The 27,924-nt window shown below is 39.0% G+C and overlaps 4 protein-coding genes across 4 annotated transcripts in view; 3 read left to right on the top strand and 1 right to left on the bottom strand.

Moving 5' to 3' along the window:
- The window catches only part of LOC115436295 (zinc finger protein 239-like), a 304,587-nt gene that overhangs the window by 21,726 nt on the left and 254,937 nt on the right, over positions 1-27,924 (top strand). The gene's annotated exons all lie outside the window — the stretch shown is intronic.
- LOC115436253 (zinc finger protein 883-like) overlaps positions 1-27,924 on the bottom strand; it is a 445,178-nt gene that overhangs the window by 401,380 nt on the left and 15,874 nt on the right. The window lies entirely within an intron of this gene.
- On the top strand, positions 8,537-27,686 carry LOC115436262 (zinc finger protein 658B-like). Its single transcript, XM_030159057.1, has 4 exons — positions 8,537-8,548; positions 19,011-19,012; positions 20,347-20,680; positions 24,774-27,686. Exon 4 carries the CDS (start codon positions 24,796-24,798, stop codon positions 26,371-26,373), a length of 1,578 nt encoding a protein of 525 aa, XP_030014917.1. The 5' UTR covers positions 8,537-8,548; positions 19,011-19,012; positions 20,347-20,680; positions 24,774-24,795; the 3' UTR covers positions 26,374-27,686.
- LOC115436289 (zinc finger protein 569-like) overlaps positions 23,764-27,924 on the top strand; it is a 237,241-nt gene continuing 233,080 nt past the window's right edge. Inside the window, exon 1 of the mRNA XM_030159102.1 lies at positions 23,764-23,842. The gene's annotated coding sequence lies outside the window, so the exon portion shown is untranslated. The remainder of the gene's footprint in view (positions 23,843-27,924) is intronic.

The following is a 27,924-nucleotide window of genomic DNA, read 5'->3' as shown; positions in this document are numbered from 1 at the left end:
ACCTTGTGGACTGTAGAGGTTTAGAATTAGGGGGCAGCACTGCACCACTTTATGTCCTTTCATGAACTTCATCTACAAAAAAAACCAAATCAGTATGACTGACGTGTTGTTGTGTGAGTTTTTGAACACGTTCCGTGTAAATTCAGATCCATTTCAGGTCAATTCCAGAGTAATAATGTCAGCAGATACAACAGGGCCCCACCCACACACTGTGACTGGATCTAATTGTATCATAAAGCTGCTGTAAATGGGGAATAAAAACCATGTGGAGAACCATGTTCCTGGACCGTCCAGGTCTGGACCAAGACCCAACAGTTTACAAGGTCTGGATCCAAGACCCTATGCTTTCACAGACTTTCAAACTCCACTGTAAATCACATCAGGAGGAAACAGACAGAAAAATGGGCCTGAAATGAGTGGAAGTTAAAGTCCATAAATCCAGTCCCTATCCACAGTTTGTATCTGTGCTGAGGACTGTACACGGTTAAAAAAAAAAAAAATGTAAAAAAAAACAAAAAAACAGTATTATTCCGGCAGCAAGGGGGCCAAAAAAATACTGTTAACGGAAAATAACCATCTCATGAAAATATGGTAATTTTCCATAGTTAAAATATAGTTTTTTGCCCTAACTTTACATGAGATTTTGCAAATTTTTTACTTTTTAATGTTTGATAAAGAATATTTACATATATGAAAACAATCAAATCACCTATAAATATATATATATATATATATATATATATATATATATATATATATATATATATGTATAAATAACTTTCAATGAGACTAAGTTGTACAGTCCACTGATAAAAACTTCATCAGTGCTTATACATGTTAAACATTCACAAAAATACATTTATTCAACATTTTTGTTGTGAAACCTCCCGTAATTACACAAGACATTTGTCAATTAACAAAGAAGTCTTGTTAAACTTACAGAACAAATACTTCTTTAACGGTTAATTGTCTGTAATTTTATCTCATTTTATTATTTTTTTTTACAGTATTAAACTTTAAATTAACAGTTTAATCTCATAAATAGAAAATAAATATTTGTGAAATTACGATACATTTGCAAATGTATTTTAACTGTATTTTCTGTGAAAAAAAAATCTTTAAAAAAAATGGAAATTTTGTGGTTATTCACAGTTACAGTTTTTTCATGTTATTTTACATTTGACATTGACTCAGTCTATTTTTTTTTTACATTTGACATTGACTCACAGTCTATTTTTGTAATTTCATTGATATTTCCCTGTATCTGAAAAATACAGGAAAAATCTGTAAAATAAATGGTAAAAATTCTGTTGAATTACAGATTTTTTTTTTTTTTACAGTGTAGAGGACAGAGCTGATAGGGACGTTTATGGTCCAATAAACACCTGTTATCACAAAGTCAGATCAAGCTGCATCAGCTGATCTTTGACCTGGTCCTGCAGGTTGGGACTGGTTTATGGTTCTACTGGTCCTGGTTTGGTCTCAGACACGTGAGACAGAAACAGGAGGAGCAGAGGCTTTAAACGTCAGGACGGACTGGTGTCTGCAGACCAACACAGAGCTTTGTCTCTAAACAAATGCCTTCAGACGGCGTTCAGCCACAGGAAGTGGAGCTTTGTCAACATGTCTGGACACGGCTTTGATTGACACAAATAGGACCAGACCAGACTCTGCTGGTTTTGGTCTCAGACTGGTGAGTGCTGATGACCTCCTCCCTCTGGAGCTGGTTTTAGGAGGCGTTTAGGGGTCACTATGTAATGCATTTAGGCTAGGTGGACCCACTGCAGGGGGTAAGGAACGTGGAATTACTAATAATGACCAGAAGTAGATCTGGACGGAACCATCCAACTGTGTGAATTATACACAAAGACCCAAGTAAGTTTAGAATATGTTTATAGAAAAAAATGAATGCATATATTTGAACAGATATTGAATAATACCAGTATTATTATATCAAATAGTTTTTATTATATTATGTTATCAAGCAGTTTATGAATTTAATATATAATTATACAATATAATATGTATTCAAAACAAAACGGTGCAATGTCTATTTTCAAAACAATCAAGTCCATTTGTGGGAAGGAAAGTCTTTGATGTGTGTCCAAAGTTAGGACAGGACAAATTTCATGTCCATGTAAGGAACAGTCCAACATTTAACCACACAGTGGTCCACAAATGCTGCGTTTCCACTCCATGGAACCGGCTCCACTACACTCCGCTCTGGTACCAGGTCCTATTCCTGGAGACCATTTCCATTCCAGGATACAACCCACTTTACAGTACCTGGATGTCAGAGCGATGCAACGCCGGACTTCTGTGTCATGTGCTCAGACTTACTGATAAACTCGTGTTGTCCCATCAAACTCACGCTGAACTAACCTGACCTGAATGAGGTCAAACACAGAAATTAGAATCATATTATAACAAAATAGAATTTGGACTAGCTTTACACTTTGTACACAGTTTGAACCATTAGCAAAATAAAATAAACATAAAAATAAATATCTGTAAACCAACAAGGTGGAAGTGCTGCTGGGTCTTCTGGGTGATTATCCACAGGTGCTCTTTGGAAACTTGTAGTGTGTCTTCTATATGGAGTCAAAAGAATCTGCATAAACATGCAAGATTTCAAAAAAATATTCCAAGGCACACTGTAGGATTTGTGTAAATATAAAATGCCTTTATTACTCCATGGATATCTTTGAAAATACAGCCAACGTGTTGTGACCTCTGGTCTTCATCAGGGCTTTTTTCACCAGTGAGTTACACACCTTCTCACAATCATTGGAATGAACTGAAGGAGGGAGGAGTGAGGGAAAAAAAAATAACAATAAAAATGTGTACATATATATATATATATATATATATATACACACACATACATACATACAGGCGAGTGGACCAATCAGAAACAGCGTTCAGAATTTGGGCGTAAAGTGTCCAGTGAGTGGAGTCTGTACACGTAGAGATGCTCCGTGAAGTCAGCTTTACCACAGGTGGAGATGAACTCACATTTACATGACACTTTCCTGACCCACAGTGCCCTGAAATCAGGCAAAAGACGACCCTGTCCACAGAGAAAAGACACAAACAATACAACAAATGTTCTATTCTACATGGAACTCATCCATTCACATGGGAGCCCTTTGGCATCACCAACATATGCATTAGGAACTATTCATTGGATTTGTAGAACCCCAGTTCCACAACAGTATCAACTGTGTGAAATGAACAGAAATACAGAACAAACCCATATTTGATTCACGATAAAACATCAGACACATCAAATGTTTCATCTAATTCAAGGTCTTTTGGATGTAATGCCAGTGAACTGGTCTTCATAAACTGTTTCCAGGTCCATGTTTCCACTGTGGATCATCTCCTCTTCTTTAACATCTGTTTGTAAACGTCTGGACCAAGGTTCTAATAGTTTTGGATTTTTAATTATAGTTTAGTTTTATTTAGTTTTGACTTTTTTTTTTCTCTAATTCAGTTAGTTTTAACTCGTTTTTAGAGCAGGTTTGCTAGTTTTTATTAGTTTTCATTTTCTTCTAAATGCTTAGTTTTCGTTTAGTTTTAGTATCAATTTTAGTTTTGTTGTATCTTTTCTCTTCTTCTCCATCATATTGAAATAAATCTCAGACAGGACTCTGCTGCTTTCTCCCAGCTTTAGTCTCCATGTTTCCAGGTAGAGTGGGGACCAGAAGACGACTGTAAACCACAAGTGACGACAAGCGATGGACCATGACGTGTTGTACGGTGCCGCTAGCTAAAATTGCTCAAGTGAAATAAATTGATTTTGTTTCAATCCAACACTGACAAAGATGAAAATGAAGGGAATTTTATCTATAATTTTTATCCATTTTAGTTAGTTTTGTAAGCACACAAAAGAGTTTTAGTTAGTAATAATTTTTTCTTTTAATTATAGTTTTTATTTATTTCAGTTCACAAAAATGTTTTTACAATTCTAGTTTTCATCATTTTGTTAGTTTTCGTTAACGATAATAACCTTGGTCCAGACCTGAGGAGACCAAATGATGGACTTTAGAGGAATGTGGTCTCGTTCTGGTCTGATGCACATTTTACAAACATGTTGTAGATGCTCCTTTTAAAATGACCTTTAGACCTTTGGCTTAAAATAGTTCATTTTAATTCTAATTTGATGTGTTTTCTATGTTCTACTGTCAATAAAATATGGGTTTATGAAGTTTTCAAATAATTTGATTTTGATTTGAGTGACATTTTTCAGTCAGCATCTGGACCCTTCTGGAACTGGGGTTGTAGACCTGCTCAGACCAAGAAAACATCCATAAAACTATGAAGTGATGCTGTTTGATCAGACTCTCCAGTGTTTAGGTTTGGACTCTGTTTCTGTGTTTGGATGTTGATCGTCTTATATTTAGTCTCACAAAAGTTAATCATTCAGTCCCTGGAAACATCCAGTAGATCAGCTGTTATTCTTTCACTGTGGTATTTGACAGTTTTTCTAATCGTCATGTTCAGCTCCAGAACAGTTTCCTTCCACGAAACCGGGAACCATAACACATGTTTTGTCTCAGTCATAATACGGTAGTGTTCAAATATGTACATTTGAGAATAACTGAGTCATTCATATTAAATAAAGATGACTTTATCATTGAACTACCTAGTGGTATTTGACTAAACTGACATGAACAAACCAGATGGATGACGTCCATGTGTAGAGTTTGAATCAGAGGAAAAACAGTGACTAAAGTCATTTGGATGAAACTGATGAAACTACTCCCTACATGACTCTGAATATTTTTATTGCTGTGTTTCTTGTAGATAAAAGGGTTTAAAGGACATTCCAAAGTGAACAAAGATGATATTCAGGATTAAAAATCAATGATGTTACAAAACTACAGAGAAGACAAAGTGTTGCTAATAACTTGGATTTAGTTTGTTCGAATAATTGTTTATTGAAGACATTGAAGGGTTCTTCATGTACAAATACACATGATGAGCATATTTCAACAGTTAAACTCTACTGTCCTCCAGCTGAATGTCATGGACATGAGAGAAGACACATGAACAATAAACTCATCGAATGAGAGGAAATGGATGACTGTACCTGAATACACACAGAATCTGTAACATAATGATATGATACTAGAAGAAATGGTGTTATGGAAAAATATTACTCTACTAATTTGTCTTTAATAAAGAAGGATAAGTTCAAGCGTTCATTGTCAAGGAAATCACTTTATTTGGAGCTCCATAGAAAGAGATATCACTCAGACAAAAGACTGAGACGGTCTGAACCCAAAAATACAAATCCTAATGTTGTCTTCTGTCTCCCATGAGAAAATTATGATGTGTAGAAAGTGTTTTGGCTAGTGTCAGGAACTTAGAGATAAGACCCCTGTGAGAAATCTTCTCTATGCTACTCAGGTGTTGGCCTGGCCTTCTACTCTGGACACAACACAGAAAAAGTCACACTATCTGAAATAAAGTTAGAAACCTATATGATATATGAAATACATGAATATATATATATATATATATATATATATATATATGAATATATATGGATATAAGTCATTTTACCATTACAATGGGAAGCATTCCCCTTCCATTTGTGTTTGGAACATCTTCTGAATTGTCTTCTTTGTCCTCACTCAGAGAGCATTGACCAGTGTCGGCGAAAACTGAAGGTTAAGCTGAAGCAGAAGTTTGAGTGTGTGTTTGAGGGCATCGCTAAAGCAGGAAACCCCAAAACCCTCCTGAACCAGATCTACACAGAGCTCTACATCACAGAGGGAGGGGCTACAGAGGTCAACCAGGACCATGAGGTCAGACAGATTGAAACAGCATCCAGGAACCCACACAGACCACCAACAACCATCACATGTGAAGACATCTTTAAAACACCACCTGACAGACATCAGCCAATCAGAACAGTGCTGACAAAGGGTGTGGCCGGCATCGGGAAAACAGTCTCCACACAGAAGTTCAGTCTGGACTGGGCTGAAGACAAAGCCAACCAGGACATCCACTTCATATTTCCATTCATCTTCAGAGAGCTGAATGTGCTGAAACAGAAGAAGTTCAGCTTGGTGGAACTCGTTCATCACTTCTTCAGTGAAACCAAAGAAGCAGGAATCTGGATCTTTGAAGACCTCCAGGTGGTGTTCATCTTAGACGGTCTGGATGAGTGTAGACCTCCTCTGTACTTCAACAACACTCAGATCCTGACTGATGTTACAGAGTCCACCTCAGTGGATGTGCTGCTGATGAACCTCATCAGGGGGAACCTGCTTCCCTCTGCTCGCCTCTGGATAACCACACGACCTGCAGCAGCCAATCAGATCCCTGCTCAGTGTGTCGACATGGTGACAGAGGTCAGAGGGTTCACTGGCCTTCAGGAAGAGGTTCACAGATGAAGAACAGACCAACACAATCATCTCCCACATCAAGACGTCACGAAGCGTCCACATCATGTGTCACATCTCAGTCTTCTGCTGGATCACTGCTACAGTTCTGGAGGATGTGTTGAAGACCACAGACAGAAGACAACTGCCCAAGACCCTGACTGAGATGTACATCCACTTCCTGGTGGTTCAGGCCAAACTGAAGAACATCAAGTATGATGAAAGATCTGAGACAGATTCACCCTGGAGTCCAGAGACCAGGAAGATGATTGAGTCTCTGGGAAAACTGGCCTTTGAGCAGTTGAAGAAAGGAAACCTGATCTTCTATGAATCAGACCTGACAGAGTGTGGCATGGATATCAGCTCAGCCTCAGTGTACTCAGGAGTGTTCACAGAGGTCTTCAAAGAGGAGAGAGGACTGTACCAGGACCAGAGGTTCTGCTTCATCCGTCTGAGTGTCCATGAGTTTCTGGCTGCTCTTCATGTCCGTCAGACCTTCATCAACACTGGAGTCAATCTGCTGTCAGAAGAACAAACCACATCCCAGAGGTCTGGATCTGCAGAGGCACAGTTCTACCAGACCGCTGTGGACCAGGCCTTACAGAGTCCAAATGGACACCTGGACCTGTTCCTCCGCTTCCTCCTGGGTCTATCACTGCAGACCAATCACAGACTCCTACAAGGTCTGATGAAACAGACAGGAAGTAGCTCAGAGACCAATCAGGAGACAGCTGAGTACATCAAGGAGAAGATCAATGATAAACTGTCTGTAGAGAAAAGCATCAACCTGTTCCACTGTCTGAATGAACTGGAGGATCAATCTCTGGTGGATCAGATCCAACAGTACCTGAGAGGTGGAGGTCTTGACACATATGTTCCATCCCCTTCTCAGTGGTCAGCTCTGGTCTTCATGTTACTGTCATCAGATAAAGATCTGGATGAGTTTGACCTGAACAAATACTCTGGTTCAGAGGAGGCTCTTCTGAATTTGCTGCCAGTTGTCAAAGCCTCCAACAAAGCTGTGTGAGTCCAGACAGAGTGGAGTTTATTGAATTTAGAGTCTGGTTTAGGACATTTTTACACCTTATTCATTCCTTGTTAAACCACGACACTGATTCATATTAATCAGCATCATAACTTGATGGAATTCACATCCAATCCACTTCATGTGTATGACAGAGCACATCTGATCCAGTCCATCAAACATGTGAGTTAGTTTATGATGGACCATGGATTTAGATCCTGTTTGGTCTTCAGTGCTGGTTACCTCCATCAGGAGGTATTGTGATCACTTTTCTTTGTGTGTTTGTGTGTTTGTTTGTTTGTTTGTTTGTTTGTTTGTTTGTTAGCAAGATAACTCCAAAAGTTAAGATTGGACTTTCATGAAATTTTCAGGAAATGTTGATACTGGCACAAGGAAGAAATGATTACATTTTGGTGGTGATTGGGGGGGGGGGGGGGGGGGGGGGGGGGGGGCATGATCTGTCTTTGTGGAGGTCTGAACTCTCCGAGTGCTTTTCTTGTTCCAGATTATCTTTAAACAAGAAAAGCACTCAGAGAGTTTTTGAGTTGTCTTGCTAACAAACAAACAAACAAACATGCCAACACAAAAAGCAAAGTGATCACAATACCTCCTTGTGGAGGTAATAAATCTGTAAATGTGCGTGTTACTGAGACCCCCAGATAAATAAGGGGGTCATAACCATAATCATAAATGAACAGCAGTGAAGGTCCATACGGTTTGTCTGAGTGTTAACAGGAAATAGTAGCTCTGTGATACATTGACTTTATAACCTGATATTTGACCAAAACTAGTGATTATCTGTAGAATTACTGGAGCTGAAATGAAGTGGAGTTTAGTGAAGATCAGTTTATTCTGCTGCTGTTTTTAATAGAACAAACCAATCTGTTCTGTTTCTGCAGATTGACTGTCTATGCCCTATCAGAAAGAGGCTTTGAAGGTCTGTCCTCAGTTCTCAGACCCCAGTCCTCTAGTCTAAGACATCTGGACCTCTGTACCAAGGACCTGGAGGATTCAGGACTGAAGATCCTGTCAGATGGATTAGGGAGTCTAGACTGTAAACTGGAGACTCTCAGGTCAGATAAAGTTACAATCTGAATTCAGTTATTTCTGATCTTTTGGTCCCGACTGAGTTTGATTAAATCATGTTGTACTTGTTTAAATGAAGTTGTATTAGATCTAGAGCTGCACAATCAAGTCAATCACAAGCAGTGGCAGCTCATCAATAGAGGGCACTAGGGCGCCACCCCACCTGTCTCACATAAAGAAGAAGAAGATAGGAATCACCTAAAATAATTTTACAAAAATATGAATATTTAAATAAATGAGTAATACATGATACAGGCCATGAGTACTGTGTATAATCTGCATTCAAGTGTAGGTTAAACATGTTTTATATTGTTTTGTGAATAGTCAACTGACGTGTTTCCTGTTCGGGGCAAAAATCTGTGTCCAAGGCTCTGCCTTACGATGGCGTATTAGGGCCACATAAGAAAAAAAAAAACACTTGTCACTACGAGAATAAAATCATAATTTAACAAGAATAAAGTCGTTATTTAACGAGAATGAAGTCATAGTTTTAAAAAACTCATTATTTAATGAGAATAAAGTCGTAGTTTTAAAAAACTCATTATTTAACAAGAATAAAGTTGTTAATTAACAAGAATAAAGTCATTATTTAATGAGAATAAAGTTGTTATATTTCGAGAATAAAGTCATAATATGAGAATAAAGTCGTACCCACTCATCGAATAATGTAGAACTTGGTACATTTTGTGAAGTTCTACTTTCATTTGGGGGTTAGGCGCAAAGGCCAAATACTGAGTTGCCCCCCCCCCACAATAATCAACACATTATCATTAGTCTAAGGACTTTGAACAGAGTTTGTACATATTTGGGTTTGTTGTAAGAACCGAACTGATCTGTAGCAAATTGCCTCTTTTGTGGAGGAGAAACTGATGAAGTGGTCATCTGTAGGACTATCAGTGGAAACACCAGAGAACGATATAGAGAGGGTTTGATGTTTCTGAACAAACTTTGAGGATGCTACTGTGAGTTTGAGTCCAGCAGAAGGGAAAGTTGCTGCTTCGTTTGTTGCCTTCACTGTAAAACTGGAAACTGTCGAATTTTCAAAATATTACGAGTTTAATCTCATAAAAGTACAACTTTATTCTTGTTAAATAACAACTTTATCCTCGTTAATTAATGACTTTATCCTCATTAAATAATGATTTTTTTAAAATTACGATTTTATTCTCATTAATTAACAACTTTAATCACTTTAAATAATGAGTTTTTAAAACTACGACTTTATTCTCATTAAATAATGACTTTATTCTCTTTAAATAATGAGTTTTTTAAAACTACGACTTTATTCTCGTTAATTAATGACTTCATTCTCATTAATTAATGACTTTATTCTGGTTAAATAATGAGTTTTTAAAACTACGACTTTATTCTCATTAAGTAATGACTTTGTTCTTGTTAATTAATGACTTTATTCTCATTATTTTCTTATGTGGCCCTAATTCGTACTGTGTTCATTGTAATAGACTCTCATTATAAATGGCACATGTGCAGTAGACCCCCTCCAATACAAGAGATAGGAGAACCTTGGCCCCACCCACAGGAGTAAACATTACATCCCAAAAAGAGTCAAGACCTTCCTCAAAAATGGAATCAGTGAATATGTATGTATGTATGTATGTATGTAAAACTACTAAGCCATGATTAAGAGGCTGGATAGATCAGTAGATAACGCAACTGGTTTAGATGCAGGAGGCATGAGATTGATTCCCACCATGAGTGATATCATTGATTTGTTTTAACCCTTCGGTAGATGTTCTATTTTTTTACTGTCATGTGATCTACCCGTACTACCTTCACCCCTGGTCTAAATGCATTCTCCATATTATCAGTGGAAAAGAGACTCACCTGGGACATGTCTGACTTTAACAATAGTCATAGAAAAATGTGCATGTTTGAAGGATAGAAATTTACAGATAAAAATACATGACTGAAAACACATACTGTGTAGTTTTTTTTTTTAAATTTAGATGAATGTTTTAAAATAGTGGTGCCTGTACTTTGGTGTATCCTAGTGGTGATATGTGGTTATAGTGCAGCTGAAAACTGACCTGGATACTGCACCACCAAAAAATAATTTCACCAGCTGCCACTGATCACAAGTGTAATCACTATATCGACCTGTGTAATTAGAAAATGGAAAAAGACGACAATTTAAAGGTCAGGATTTAGGTGGATTTATGGTGATTCAAATGGAAAATTAGGGAATAAAAGTTCAACACAACTTCTGTTGTGTGGAGATGATTTGGATTTACTGACACTGAGCAGATGGAGATACTGTGGAAAACAGGAAAAATAAAAATAACATTAGAATGTTTCTAAGTGTAAGTTTTGGTATTTTTCCACTAGTTTCAGTTTTTATGGTGGACTTGACATTGTTCAATGACTCATCTATGCATGTTGATAACCAAGCAAGAAGCATCATCTTCTTGTTTTTGCAGCTTTTCCACAGGCCTTTTAAAGAGCAGATATTGTGCAGATGACACGTCCATGTCCAGACACATACAGCTGTGGAGGTTCACATGTGATTCAGTCGACTATAATACCCTTCCAGTTGCAGGTCCAGACACTTGGGCTGCAACTAATGACGAACTCTACAGTCGACTAGTCATATTACAAACTGAAAAATCAGACAAACAAAAGAAAAACAATTGCTCTTATTTCTATTCATTACAGTAAATACGTTGGTTGGTTACTGTCAACCGTAACCACGGCGACATAAAAGAAAGAAACATTGATGGGAAACTTAACTGACTCTCTCTCTCTTTCTCTCTCTTTTACTGCTCACATCTCTCACACACATGACTCACTGGCTCCGCCTCCATACACTGGCTCCGCCCCCATACCTTTCTCATCCACTCACCTGTCCATCATGGTCCTGTACACACTCAGTTCTTTACAGACCGTCAGTAACAGCTGAACTTTCCAACAGTAACATTAACAGAACAGTTACTGCAGGGTCGATCCAATACATTTCATGTTTCATGTTTAGAATTGACTCGGTCAGAGCAGTAATGGGTTGAGGAGTACACGTCTGCTTTTTCTAAAAAAAACTCATCCATGGCTCCTCTACTCATCTTAACGCTGCATAAAATCTATGATAAAATTGTTAGACAAAATAACAACACTCCTCTTTAAACTGTCATGATCCTTCACACACACACATACAGTAATAGACTCACTACTAGCATGGGAGCTAACTATCTCCAAGGTTCGTCTAAATCTTATAAACGTGTTTCCTCTGTAAATGTTCATTCATAGTTGAAGTGGTCCCGTGGTCCACCAGGCTCAGATACAGATCTGACATGTGACACTTTTCTTGGTTGTGTCACATATGAAATGTTCCCAAACTTTGGACCGTTTGTTTGTCGTAGCCTGGCTTCAGTGGGCGTCTACTGCTGCTCCTTCTGTTCCAGATCATTAGTGTGCATGTGCTGTCAGTGCATCAAAGATCTGGGAAAAGTCAGATGTCTCACTCTGAACTACTTCAACTGGCTACGGTCAAACATGGTTTATCCTGGGATTGGATACACACGATGACATCACTAAGGACCCATCAACTACTAAATTAGTCATCGACTGATATTTCTGTCGACTAGTTGTTGCAGCTCTACCAGACATATGATGAGATGAACAAAGAGTAGACAAATAATCAAATATAGAGGCTAGTAGTGGAACCCAACCAACCACTCCTACTCTCAGCAGCATCGTGTTCCTCCCTGAGCTGAGATCTATGTGGACTGTGATGGTCCTTCAGTCCAGACCTGACCTGATCGTATCATCATCTGTGTCCTCCAGGTTGAGTATCTGTAACCTGTCAGAGAGAAGCTGTGAAGGTCTGTCCTCAGTTCTCAGAGCCCAGTCCTGTAGTCTGACACATCTGGAGCTCAACAACATGGACCTGAAGGATTCAGGACAGAAGATCCTGTCAGATGGACTAAGGAGTCCAGACTGTAAACTGGAGACTCTCAGGTCAGATAAAATTAGAATCTGAATTCAATTCTTTCTGATCTTTTGGTCCTGACTGAGTTTTATTAAATCATGATGTACTTGTTTAAATGCAGGTGTATTAGATCTAGAGCTGCACAATCAAGTCAATCACAAGTGTAATCACTAAATCAACCTGTGTAATTATAAAGTGGAAAAAGACCACAATTTAAAGGTCAGGATTTAGGTGGATTTATAGTGATCCAAATGGAAAATTAGCAGATGGAGATACTGTGGAAAACAGGAAAAATGAAAATAACAACATTAAGGTGTTTCTACTTTTAAGTTTTGGTATTTTTACACTAGTTTCAGTTTTTATGTTTGATTTGACATTGTTAAATGACTCATCTGTGCATTTGATTTGATAAACAAGCAAACAGACTCAAATTACAATAAAGAAAAAGTGTTTTTCACTAAATTGTGCAGCTTTATTTGGATCTGAACTGTAGAACAAACTATCTGTGTGGACTGTGGTGGTCCTTCAGTCCAGACCTGACCTGATTGTAATCCAAATATCATCTGTGTCCTCCAGGTTGAGTATCTGTAACCTGTCAAAGAGAAGCTGTGAAGGTCTGTCCTCAGTTCTCAGATCCCAGTACTCTAGTCTGACTCATCTGGAGCTCGACAACATGGACCTGAAGGATTCAGGACTGAAGATCCTGTCAGATGGACTAAGGAGTCCAGACTGTAAACTGGAGACTCTCAGGTTTGGATTGTTCAACCAGTGTGAACGATGATGATTAAAACCATGATGTACATGTAGTGGATCAGTCTGACCTGGTTTTCAAACCAGCTGTTCAGTGTCTGACATGAAACACATGCATGTTCCTTTATTTCTATGAAACAAACACAGGAACTAAACTGTATGAAGATGTATTTGAACCAAATGAGTCTAAATCTACAGATATTATCCAAAGGACAGTAAAGTGTCTACAGTCTGAGGGTTGGACTGGAGTGGAACTGGTTTGTCTGTTCAAACACTGGAACCCCAGAACCATTGAACCTTTGATTTGGAGGTGGTGAAGGATGGTCATTTATGCATTTTATGTTTTTGGACTAATATCAGTACATTTGTGTCTTTATTTGGTCAAAGTCAGTCTTCGTCCAATTAAATTTGTCTGGGTAACAATAAAAGATCAGGTCTTTCCAGACTTTGGACATGGACTGGACTAGTCTTAGTCTGTGTTCAGATCTTGTCCTGAACCGAGTTAGTAAAATAGAAACTGGCTCCAGATAAATCCCATTTGGGATGAAATCCATCCACAGAATAACTGTGTCCAACAGCTGAAGCTGCTTCTTTTCCTCCTCAGATGATGTGTGATGTTTTGTGTTGCAGACTGTCAGGATGTCTGATCACAGAGGAAGGATGTTCTTCTCTGGTCTCAGCCCTAAAGTCCAATCCGTCCCATCTCAGACTGCTAGACCTGAGCTACAACCATCCAGGAGCCTCAGGACAGGAGCTGTCTGCTCTAGTGGAGGATCCACACTGGACACTGGACACTGTCAGGTATGGACTGAGCTGATGCACACACAGATAATGTGTGATAGAACAGGTGGAGTTGACAGGAACACTCTGTCACAGCTGATTCCACATCCTTTACTGAAGTTCCAGACCACGGTTACAGATACAGACGTTCAATAAGGGACTGACAGGAACCATTGACTGGATGTGAACAGAAAAGCTGGAGTGGATCAGAGTGATGGAATGTCCATGTTTAATGCTGCTCTGACGCCGCCGCCCCCCCCCCCCCCCTTTCAGGTTGGAGCCCAGTGGAGTCCGATGGTTGACACCAGGTCTGAGGAAGTGTAAGTGGATTTCCATTGGATTACAGATGAAACCCAACCTGAACATACAGTGAGAGCTGGTACCACATTAGAAAACACATCAACTGTCAGTGAAGACAGTGGGTGAGCTGACAGCTGATTGGTCAGGACACGGATCACATGACAAAAATTCCCTGAGGGACGAGTCCTCAGAACCTCAGACCATTGGCCAATCACACCTCCTCTGTCTTTATGGATCATTCTAGTACTGTTCTTGTGCCGCTGTCTGATAAAGGTGGAAGACAAAAAAAAAGTAAAGTCAAAAACACAGCTGAGTCGATCAGGACGAAAGTTTTTCACAGTAACAAGTTCAACCCAAAACATCAAATCACTTCCATAAATGTTTATTATCCATTAGATAAAGGCTATAATATTATGGGTTTTATGGACAATTAGGAACAAGGGAAAGATTAAATTAAAAAAAACTGTGCAAAGGTCATCACTAAAAAAGTTTGTTTTTGATCAGAAGGTTTTTGACAGTGAACTTGGAGACACAGACTGAACAGAACCATTGGAATGAAATGTCAGTAAATTCCAGTTCCTGTCTATCTGTCCTGGACTACTGCCTACATGACGTTAGACAGAAAAACCACAACTACAACTCACATCTCAGAGCTTCTCTGAAATAAAACTCACACAGACATGTTTCAGACCAGACCTTTATTTGTCTCCATCATGAATTTACCCAAAATCATCAGAACTCAAACCTGTGGAGGTTTAAAGTGGTGTGACGCTGCTACCCATCAGTGATCTGCATTGGAACACACATGATCTATGTGATCACATGATTAGCATTTATTTAGTCACATGTTTATGTGGAAGATTTTCATGATAACTTCATGACTTCTTTGGTGTTTGAAGGAGCTACTAGGACTTGTACAACTATCAGTAGTTGTGTTTAATATCATACAAACTGAACCAAAATTAACAAAAAACAAAATCAAATAGAGTGAGAACAGCAAATTTACAAAGGGCATCCTTTAAATATTCAACAAAATCAACATTTTATTATTTTGCCTTGATTATTTTCTTCATTTTTCTGATGATTTTGCTCAGTTTTTTCATTTTTGTAAATTTTTCTGATTAATTTTATACTTTGTTTTATTAGTTTTGTTAATTTTGTAGGTAATCTAGTTTTTCATTCATTTTACTGATTGATGATTAATTTGACTGATTAGTGTCTTCAGTTTTTATTTCATTTGTTGAGTATTAGTGTTTGTAATGTGGTACCAAGTGAGGTTGTGTAACTGTGGTTTTATATTCACACTGATGCGGCGTCTTTCCTTGTGACTGCTCAGCTAGCAGCTAGCTTACAGCTATAAAACACACACATCACCAATCCAACATATGGTCATTTGTGTCACAGTAACAGTGTGTGAACCAGGGACACAGTTACAAACAACAAGTCATTCTGTAGTCTTTCCCTTAAAGTCAAATCAAGCTGATCACTGATCAATAACTGCAACTGTTTTCTGTTTTCTTCTGTCCATCAGATTTCTGTGAACTCACCCTGGATCCAAACACAGCGAACGAAAAACTCAAACTGTCTGAAGACAACAAGAAGGTGGAACGAGTGAAGGAGGTTCAGTCATATCCTGATCATCAGGACAGATTTGACTACTGGCCTCAGCTGATGTGTTCAACTGGTCGGACTGGTTGCTGTTACTGGGAGGTCCAGTGGAGTGGAGGGGTTTGGATATCAGTGACTTACAGAGGAATCAGAAGGAAAGGAGACTGTTATGACTGTGTGTTTGGAGGAAATGATCAGTCCTGGAGTCTGAGCTGTTTTAAAGGTGGATACGGTGTCTAGCATAATAACAAATACACAGCCCTCCCTCAGTCCTCCTCCTCCTCCTCCTCCTCCTCCTCCTCCTCCTCCTCTGGTACAGTATCAGTGTATGTGGACTGTCCTGCTGGATCTGTGTCCTTCTACAGAGTCTCCTCTGACAAACTGATCCACATCTACACCTTCAAAACCACATTCACTGAACCACTGTTTGGAGGATTTGGACTGAATACACCAGGATCCACAGTGTGTTTGTGTGATGAGTAGATGAGTTGTATACTTGTGTAGATGTGTTGTATAGTTGTGTAGATGTGTAGTTTTGCAGATGTGTTGTGTAGTTGTGTTACATAGTTGTGTAGTTGTGTTGTATGGTTGTGTAGATGCGTTGTATAGTTGTGTAGATGTGTCGTGTAGTTGTGTTGTGTAGTTGTATAGATGTGTTGTGTAGCTGTTTAGTTGTGTTGTATAGTTGTGTAGATGTGTTGTATAGTTGCAGCAAGAAAAAGTCCAAAGTACTCTGTTTTGCCAACGACATGGTGTCTGATATCTCAAAGAAAACTGTGAAGATCGCGGTTGAGCATCCGTCAGTGAAATCTCTAATCATTCACACAGGAGCCCTTGATGTTGTGAAGCAACAGTCAGAGGTTTTGAAACGGGACTTTACTGAGCTGCTGAATAAAGTTCGATGTCTGAATACTGAGGTGTTTATGAGCGGCCCTCTACCGACAGTTCGACGAGGAGCTGACAGATTCAGTAGGCTGATGGTGCTCAACAGATGGCTCAAGGATACATGTGCCGCTCAGACAATAAACTTTATTGACAATTTCAACATGTTTTGGGAACGCAGACACCTCTTTAAGGCAGATGGATTTTGCCTTCACAAGTCAGGAGTACAGTTGTTGAGCTCCAACATTTTTTATTCTGTGCATCAGACACAAACATTCTCTGCCGAGGTCAAAGACGCTGATGAAAGGGCACTGTGGAGAAGAACTGTTAGTGCCTGAGATCAGCACTGACCATGGAAGACCACGGACCCAGGAAGATGCTCCAACGTCAGGACCCTCTCCCCAACAGAAGGAGTCTCCCCCAGCCCCAACAAGACACTCCCAACTTTCACCCCAATTTTCACCCCCCCAGACCCCACCCAGCCCCTCACTCTCTTCTCTCAGTCCCCCTCCTACTCCTTGATTTCACTGACAAGAAGAAAAACCTTGTCACTATTGGAATCCAACTCCCTCCAGGTCCAAATCCCATATTTTCTCTCCTTAACCTCCCTCATGGTCCAGCCCCTCCCATTCCACCACGGAACAAAAATCACTGAGCCCCCCCACTTCCCATGGATCATCATGTCTGAGAGTCTGACTAATGTGTGCTGGGTCCAGACTGCAGTACTGATACAAATAATGCCCCCCCAGGAAAAGTCAGAACCCTATGGAGTTAAGGTAGCCTGTTCAATCCTGGTGATGACAGGAAACAGAAAAATGCTGTTAAGGAACTGAAGGAGAAATGCGGCTCTATCAAAACACACAAAAAGGTTTTCAAATGAGGTAAACATACTCTGTGAGCCACAGCCTGACCCCCCGTACATGACACTTTTCACTTTTAAAACCCTTAAATTATCTTTATTAAATGTTAGGTCTTTAGCAGGGTTTACATTCGTAATCAATGACTTTATTACTGAGCACAGCCTGGATTTTATGGTTTGAACTGAAACCTGGTTGGACCAAAATAACAGTGCAGCTGTTCTTATTGAGTCAACCCCCCCCCCCCCCCCCTTCACTTTTATCAGTGAGCCTAGAATACACAGAAGAGGAGGGGGAGGTGCAGTCTTACTCACAGAATCATATCAGTGGAAGCAGCTATCTGTGGGAAGTTTCCCTTCTTTTGATTATGTGGCTGTACAGATGAAGGCATCATCCAGGGTCATGCTTTTAAATATTTATGCCCCCCACCAAATACTGTGCAGACTTTTATGATGATTTTAGTGAACTGCTGTCTGTGATCTGTGTTGGTTTTGACTGTATACTTATGGTTGGTGATTTTAACATCCATGTTGACAACTTTCAGAACAAAGGGACTACAGACCTGAAGAACACTCTGGACAGTTTTGGGCTGACTCAGCATGGAACAGAGCGAACTGTTTCATTAGAGAGATCTTCTGAAGTTTTCAACACAGTTTCACAGTAACTTCAGTTTGGCTTAGTTTGAAAAACCTGGATAACTAACACCAAACGTTCATTTTGATAGAATTATCTGTGTTGACTAAACTTACTTAGAAATCTAATAATTTTACAGCAAAACTTGTTTAACTGTAGTCAAAGTGCAAATATTTGAATGATTTCAGCAAACGGTAGTGGATAGAGCTGGAATTATTTCTGCTAGAAATCCTTTCATCCATTTTCTGAACCACTTGTGAGGTGCCAGAGCTTTTCCACTTTGGCTACCAGTGGTTGAAGGCACATACACTGTGGACGGGTCAGCATTAGTGATGGACAAATGATGCCTCATGACGTGTGTGGCACATTCCCCTAATTGTGTGGACACTGTGTGGACACTGTGTTGGTGTGTGGCTTAATGGGGACATCTGGTGGACTTCAAAAATCATTGCAGGCTGCCCGGATTCAGAGTGTGGAGTGCGTCGCTTCAGTGGACGGTGGACACCAAATGATTAATTAATGTGTTTACTGAATGAAAGGGATTTGGACGTATTCCAATTAATTTGAATATAAGCAAAATATTATAACTCATATGGTGTATCAAATGCAGAATTAATAAAACAAAATGTTAAAGTAAAACTGAAAATGTGAAACTAAAGTGAAAGTTTTGTCCAAATCATTTAGGAAATTGGAGTGCTTGTGGACTTGCTACTGGGGGGACAAGGCAGGGGTTACACATTTGAATTAAGGAAAAGAAGTTTTTGCAGCAAGTTGGGCAATTTGGTCTGTTTGATGCCAGTTCTGCTGCTTTGGAGAACACTCTTTCACATGGTACAGAAGAAGAAGGAGGACAGAACAATTTCGTAGCAAGTTTGTAGAGGTGCTGATAAGTGTACTTCTGATTCTTCCAATATTCTAGAGCACAGGTGTCAAACATGTGGCCCGGGGGCCAAATCCGGCCCACCAAAGGGACCAGTCTGGCCCTTGGGATGAATTTGTGAAATGCAAAAATTACCCTGAAGATATTAAAAATCAATGGGGGCAAAATCATTTTAACTCTGGTTCCACATACAGACACATACAGTCCAATTAGATTTCAAGTGGGTCAGAACCTGGAAAATATTATCATAATAACCTACAAATATTGACAACCCCAAATTTTCTCTCTGTTTTTTTGGTGTAAAAAAGTAAAAAATAAATAAATAAATAAATAAATAAATAAATAAATAAATAAATAAAAAAAAAAGGGTTAGGGTTAGGGTTAACCCTAACCCTAACCCTAACCCTCTGTTTGTTTAACTAACAGTGGCTTGCAAAAGTATTCATACCCCTTGAACTTTTTCACATTTTGTCATGCTACGACCACAAACATAAATATATTTTCTTGGAATTCTATGTAAAAGACAAACACAAAGTGGTATACAATTGTGAAGTAGAAAAAAAAAGACACATGATTTTAATATTGTTTTACAAATAAAAAACTGAAAACTGAAAAACTGAGTTGCACTCAGAGAAAAGGGGGCTGAATAATTTTGCACACCGCACTTTTCAGTTTTTTATTTGTAAAATAATATTAAAATCATGTATTATTTTCTTTCTGCTCCACAATTGTATGCCACTTTGTGTTGGTCTTTCACATAAAATTCCAATAAAATCTATTTATGTTTGTGGTCGTAACGTCACAAAATGTGGAAAAGTCGTTCATATCTCCTCCTCCTGATGCAGAAGTAGATGTGGCTCCAGTCCAGTCAGTCGGACTCTCTCTGAGAACTCCTCCCATAAGTTAGCTGCGCATATAGATGCGTTCAAGTGAATAGGGTGTGGGGCGGAAAAGTCATACTCGCAGACGTCAATAGTCGTTCGCGTGAAGGCAGCGTGGACAACCCAGACTCAGTGGGACACAGGTGACACATGGAGACAGTGTGGGTAATTTGAATATAAGAACAGCTCACAACTGCGAAGCTGTTTTTATCGTTACTTAAAACAACTTAAAACACTCGACTCGTTTGTGAACGTCACATCTCTAATGTTCTCTGATGACGTTTACAAGCTGCGACGGAGAGTCCGACAGACTAGAGGGATGGAATGGAGTCAGAGCCCACAGGTTGTGTGGAAATAAAGTTTCTCCGTGACCCTCTGTGGATAGAAGGAGGTCTGCGTAGGAGCCCGTATTGTTTTCAGGTGGATTTACATGATGGAATGGAGCGAGTGTTGAGTTTGAGCAGTTGGAGACGGAGGAGTTGAACATGGAGCAGCATTAGTCCGGAGATAGCCCCAGGCAGCAGAGCCACAACCAGGTGGAGGAGAGTCCCACGGCAGAGTGAAGTGTTCCACAGTCCGACTGGATAGAACAGCACAGGAGAAAACTGGAGGGAGGAGGAGTGAGTGGGAAACCGGCAACGGAGAAGAGAAACAGAGGCAGCAGGTTAGCACAATAGAGCACCCCCCCCCCCCCCCCATCCAGAGGAGGAGGCATGGGGTATTGTTTTTTGTTCGGTTTGTTTGTGAACACTTTAGCAGCAAAAGTATTTGTCAAATTTACACCAGATTGGGTTTATAGATTACCATGAATTATTATTATTATTGTTATTATTACATGTTTTTATTTTCTCCCATCTATATCGTAAAAGCTAAGTGACCTGTGTGTGTGTGTGTGTGTATCAGCTTTTTAACTGATAAACTGGACAGAACCAGCCTGTGCAGTACTTCTGTATTTTAGGTCCAGGATCAGACAGAAGAAAACTGCATATTGATACGACCAATAATTTATTAGTTTTTAAAATTACAGTGGGTTTATAGGCGGCCTGTTGACTAGTCCATTCACAGCTGCTAATTGGGGGGGCTGGATCTGGATCCGGATCAATGGAAAACACGGGAGAACCAGGTCTGGTTTTTACTGTGGCCCAGTTCCACTCCACCAGTCCCCGGTTAGACCCGGCCCGTTAACGTTCGCCTCCTCCCTGTTCAGTCCTGTGGTAGTCCTGTGGTCTATGTCCATGTCAATACAAACCTAAATGAGGGCCATTATTTTTTTCCTAATTTCTGTGTTGAACCAACTCTACTGCTTCCAGAACCTGTGGATTCCCACGGGTCAGTGCACTAGTTTACTTATAATGGACAAAATTTTAAATGTCTATAAAACACCAAGTTTATTTCAATTTACTTGAAACTTGGCGCATATATAGAGGCAGCTGATATGACATCAGTGCACGTGTATGTAACATCCAGATTGTTCTAAACAGTCAAGGCTTGTTTGTTTTGACACATTTCAGTGTTTTTAAAGTTGGTTCTCTCATTCATATAAACTAAGAACAGTGGGTGGCTCTTCATGCATCTGTGGAGAAACTGTTTGACAATAATAATGGTGTTTTACATCATTTCCTGTCTTTTGTTTTGTGTTATAACTTCATACTTAATTCTTTGTATTCCAGCTTGGGTGACTGAGTGTCCTTTTCAGATATCCAGTGTTGAAATGCTTCTCAAAACACTCTGGTATACGTGCAGTTTAACAACAAGTTGTTCTAAAGTCTCAGTGTCAGTCACAAAAAACACAGTTGTTTTTATCGATGTTGAATCTTTGTCTCAGAAACTCATTACAGGATAGATATTATTTAAAGCTGCGTATGACTTTTGTCACCAATTTTTCATCAAACCTGTTTGACAGGTTTTTCATCAAACCTGTCAAACCTCAGTCATAGCTCATTTCACTCGAATATAAACAGTAAAAACCAGTTTCCTGAATCCGTAAGTATCACGAATCCGTAAGTTTTTCTGTGATTACTCTCCTGAATCTCTTTCCTCACGGTGAAAAATTTCGAAATGCACTCCACCAAAAACAAACCATTGGTTTACAAACAGAGCCGAGAGGTAACTGGGGCATTTTCAGAATTGTGTTGTGACATGCACTGTGGGAAGTGGAAGTTCACGCAGCTGCATTATGGCCGCAGTGGCCTGGCAGGAAAGGCACGGCTGGAGATGTGCTTCCCACAATGCACGGAAGTGATTTAGGTACGTTAGCATGGAAAGACTTATGGATTAGTGATAAGGAGGTTATCACTCAGGTTTTTACAAATTTGAAGAAAAATTAGTGATGAAAGTGTTCTGGAAATGTTCAACTTACCACTCACTCAAAGAAGAGGAGAGAAAGTCAGAGTTAAAATAAATGATCATTTATTTGAGAAGTCATTCACAGAGAAGATCTGTAAGTGAGTCTGATTAAACAAGAGAAAAACTAAAGATTATATAGAACCAAATCCAACCCCCCTCAGTCGTGACATCATTCCTTACGTACATCGTACCACTCCATACACCTCTCTCTCTGCTCCGTAAAGAGGTCATGGTGACCTCTTCACCCTAACCTTGCCTGGACCCTATCTGGAGTGCAGGCGCCATTCTCTATCCGCACATTCAGACATTTAGGTGTTTGGGTTTTCAATCAAGGCCAGAACTCCCTTCCCAGGCAGGGTGTTATGCAGCTGTAAATATCACACACAGAGGAATAATGAACAGCAGTAAAAAAGATGAACCCAGATGAACCTAGTCATGACAGCAGTATAGAAGTAAATTTTCCACCACAAAAATCAAATGCCGCTTTAACCTCCTAAGACCCAGGAAATGTTTATATTTATGCATTTGGCAGACACTTTTTTCCAAAGCGACTTACAGGGGAAAACCAATTAAATCACTCAAATGTCAGCAAAGTACAAGCTTTTTAATTTTTTTTTTATTAAATAAGTGGCTATATTGGAAACATCATGATGCAACAGTTTTTTTCAGATGCAGTTTTTAAAATTTTTATGGAATGTTCTTTGTGGTGGACAATTTTCTTTTCTTTTTGCAAAAAGTTGTTAAACTCTTGTCCACAAATGTGGACAGAAAACCCATAGCTGGGTCTTAGGAGGGGAAATATAAACTTTCAGTTTTCCCACCTGTCAAAGACAATCCAATCAGCATCCAGAAACTGTTCACGGAAGGTCCAGAAGGACCTTTGTCTTGTTTGTGTGATTTTCTTTTTCTTGTGTGTGTGTTTTTTTTCTTGGGTGCCTTTCTGTCAATGCGGTTCTGTAGTTCAGGGTGAGGCTGCAAGAAAAACCAAACTGTTATAACTCAACAATTTTTTATCCAATCAGCACCAAACTTAAGGTAAGATAAGATAAGATTAGACTTTATTTCTCCCACCGTAGGGAAATTTCACAGTTAACAGCAACAACAAGCAATTGCAGAGAAAAAGACAGGTAGAAAAACTAGAAATGTGTGAAAATGAAAATCTAAAGAGAAAACAATAAGAAATTTGGTATTTATTTAAATATTAATATAAATAAAGAATTTGAATTAAAAATTAATTTAACCTGTCAAAGATAATCCAATCAGCATCCAGATCCTGGTCACGGCAGGTACTTACCTTTTCCAGAAGGACCTTTTTCTTGTTTGTGTGATTTTCTTTTTCTTGTGTGGTTTTTTTTTTGTTTGTTTTCTTGGGTGCCTTTCTGTCACTGTGGTTCTGCAGTTCAGGGTGCAGCTGCAAGAAAAACCAAACTGTTTTAACTCAACAATTTTGTATCCAATCAGCACCAAACTTAAGATAAGATAAGATAAGATAAGATTAGACTTTATTTCTCCCACTGTAGGGAAATTTCACAGTTAACAGCAACAACAAGCAAAAAGAGAGAAAGACAGGTAGAAAAATTAGAAATGTGTGAAAATGAAAATCTGAAGAGAAAACAATAAGAAATTTGGTATTTATATAAATATTCATATAAATAAACACTTTGAATTAAAAATTAAATATTATTTACACATTTACATCATCATGGCTTCACATGTATGATCAGAGTCACACCCTGAACATAATGACATGACATTATTGAATTTCACCCCTAGTTCCACCTATTAGTACCAATAAATGTTTTGGTGTTTTGATGTGTACACAAGAACATATTCATCTCAAATTTGGTCAGAAAAGTCTTAACAAGCTGATGATCCGATCCATTAGAGTTGGTGACCTTATGTGACCTCATATGATCATGGCGGTGAGACGAGTTCTGAGGTTTTGTCATGAAACAAGAAATGGTTTCATGAACTCATTAGTACATTATTAAATCTGCATCAGTTTTCACTTGCAGAATAAGAGTATTGAGTTTTCTCACATATGCAGGCCCTTAAAACGTCCTACAAAACTCTAAAATACTACTACTACTACTACTACTACTACTACCAATGAGAATTATTATTATTATTATTATTATTATTAATAATAATAATAATAATAATAATAATAATAATAATAATTATTATTATTATTATCATTATTATTATTATTATTATTATTATTATTATTATTATTATAATAATAAAACCATCCCCATCAAATATTGGTTGTCTTGAAAATGTCCTGTTGATTTCCAAACTAGTGAATTTTGTCTATCTGCTTAATCTGGTCCTGAAGAGATGTGTTTGTTCTGTTCCATTCCATTGCATTTCAGTGACCACCTCTTCTTTTTCTTTGTGTTTTGATGTAGAAAGAAGCCAAAGGTGGATTTTATGAGAAACCTAAAAGCTGTGTCTGGCAAAGATCACCTGATTCCAGCCAACATGGATAGAAGACCCACCTGTGACCAGTGTGGAAAGACTTTCACCGACATGAGTAACCTTAAGATACACCTGCACATCCACAGTGGAGAAAGACCATATGACTGTTATCAGTGTGGGAAGACTTTCACCCAAATGACTAACCTTAAGAGACACCTACGCCTCCACAGTGGAGAAAGACCATATGACTGTGACCAGTGTGGGAAGACTTTCACCCGAATGAGTAACCTTCAGGTACACCAACGCATCCACAACGGAGAAAGACCATATGACTGTGACCAGTGTGGGAAGACTTTCACCCAAATAAGTAACCTTCATGCGCACCAACGCATCCACAATGGAGAAAGACCATATGACTGTGATCAGTGTGGGAAGACTTTCATCCAAATGAGTAACTTTAAGAGACACCTACGCATCCACAGAGGAGAAAGACCATATGACTGTGACCAGTGTGGGAAGACTTTCACCCAAATGAATGACCTTAAGAGACACCTACGCATCCACATAGGAGAAAGACCATATGATTGTGACCATTGTGGGAAGACTTTCACCCAAATAAATAACCTTCATGCACACCTACGCATCCACAGAAGACAAAGACTGTATTATTGTGACCAGTGTGGGAAGACTTTCACCCGAAAAAGTCACCTTCAGGCACACCAACATATCCACAATGGAGAAAAACCCTATGACTGTGACCAGTGTGGGAAGACTTTCACCCAATTAAGTAACCTTCATGCACACCAACGCATCCACAATGGAGAAAGACCATATTACTGTGACCAGTGTGGGAAGACTTTCACCCAATTAAGTAACCTTCAGGCACACCAACGCATCCACAATGGAGAAAGACCATATGACTGTGACCAGTGTGGGAAGACTTTCACCACAATGAGTAGCCTTAAGAAACACCTACGCATCCACAGAGGAGAAAGACCATATGACTGTAACCAGTGTGGGAAAACTTTCACCACAATGAGTAACCTTCGGGCACACCAACACATCCACAGTGGAGAAAGACCATATGACTGTGACCAGTGTGGGAAGACTTTCACCACAATGAGTGGCCTTAAGAAACACCTACGCATCCACAGTGGAAAAAGACCATATGACTGTGACCAGTGTGGGAAGACGTTCATCAGAATGGATGACCTTAAGACACACTTACGCATCCACAGAGGAGAGAGACCATATTATTGTGACCAGTGTGGGAAGACTTTCACCCAAATAAGTCACCTTCAGGCGCACCAACGCATCCACAGAGGAGAAAGACCATATGACTGTGACCAGTGTGGGAAGACTTTCACCCAAATGAGTAACCTTAAGAGACACCTACGGATCCACAGAGGAGAAAGACCATATTGTTGTGGTCAGTGTGGGATGACTTTCACCAGATTGAATTACCTTAAGAGACATCTATGCACCCACAGAGGAGAAAAACCATATGGCTTTGAACAGTGTGGGAAGACATTTACCCAGCTGTCTGCCCTTCAGACACACCAACGTATCCATTGTGGAGAAAGTCAATAAAACTGTTACCAGTGTGGGAAGACTTTCAGAGTCTTGTCTGTACTATTTTCTCACCTTCACGTTCACCACAAGAACTTGATGTACCCATGTGATATGCACAACGATACTCTGGTCATCCAACTTTGTGTCTCCAACAAGTGTCACCAACAGACCCTTACTGGAGAGAACCCTTACCCGTGGAGATTTTATGACAGATCTTTTATCACAGGTTCACAATGTACCAAACGTGAATGTGTCAAAAATTTCCACGAAGGACAAAAACTGAGCAATTGTATAAAAAGTAAGGCTCTAGAAACTCACAGAAATAATCGGTGTCATAACACGACTTAAGAAGAAAAAAACCCAGCAAAAGTTATATAAGTTATAATAAGGACAGATGCATCATTATCAGACAACACTGTCTGTAGATCCTCTCAGCCCATTATTTGGTAACATTTTGGATGTTTATAAAAAGTCAGTGGTTGATTTTAATCTGTTTTGTTTACATTTACAATTGAATTTATACTCATTCAAAGATGATGTTATTTAATGCTTGAAAATAGTCAAATTATGCTCTTTTTGTCTATGAAATTAAGCTTTGTTTTGTCTCCATGGCACATAAGAGGTAATACATGAAGGTTACAAAAAATAATTTAAAAAATCACATCGGTATTGTCACAATGGTTATCTGTCAGCCCATACTTTTACAGTTGCTGTGGTCTTGGATTTTGTGATTTGCTGCTAATTTTGTTCATTTTTATACATCGAGAAAATTAGTGTTAATTTTGTTAACCAAATTACATATGATTTAGATTAATAAATTGAGTTCAGTCAGGTCTTATATAAAAAGATGGAAACACTTAAATAACTGTGAACAAAATAAACCCTAAGGCCTAAAGAGAAAGTGTAAGTCATGATAAGTAAATATAAAAATATATCATGATAACAATGATGATTTTTTTTGTCGTCCATATCTGTTGTACTTAGTTGAATTTACAGTTAATGTTTTGGACTTTTCTTTGTATTAACCTACTTATTTAACAGTATAAATTACTCAAAATCGACTATAATTGTCTGTACATATACTAGGAAAACACTTAATAATTAGGCAACTGTAAAATGAAGTGTTACCCACATCTTGGAGTTAAAAACTGTGGGAGTAAATGACTGAATTGTCGACTGTTTTTCTGAACCCTGGGATAAATAAAGTCGTCATCTGGGTTGGATAGCGGACTCCGACATCCAGCTCCGGCTCTGGTTCTGTTTGTCTTTGGTTCACACACACCCTTTAACTCCTGATGTATCAGTGGTGAGCGTTCTGAATGTATGATTTATTTCAAATATTCATAAAAAAATGTAACCATTCGCCCCATAAGAAGAATTTCTTAACATGCTCTGGTAAATGTTCATTCTGTCTTCAAAGTATAAAGGTGAAAATAATTCATTTAACAAACAGGAGCAAGTTCACCTTGCTTGACTAGTTTCGGCTACTTCCTGTAGCCTTCGTCAGAAGCGTCGCATGATGTTTCCGTGACGTGTCTTAAAGGCTGCTCAGGAGGGTTTGTCAGACAG

Source organism: Sphaeramia orbicularis, chromosome 16, assembly GCF_902148855.1.
Source record: "Sphaeramia orbicularis chromosome 16, fSphaOr1.1, whole genome shotgun sequence".
NCBI lineage: Eukaryota > Metazoa > Chordata > Actinopteri > Kurtiformes > Apogonidae > Sphaeramia > Sphaeramia orbicularis.
Note: the sequence above shows the minus strand (reverse complement) of the source record. Positions and strands in the feature narration are given on the sequence as shown.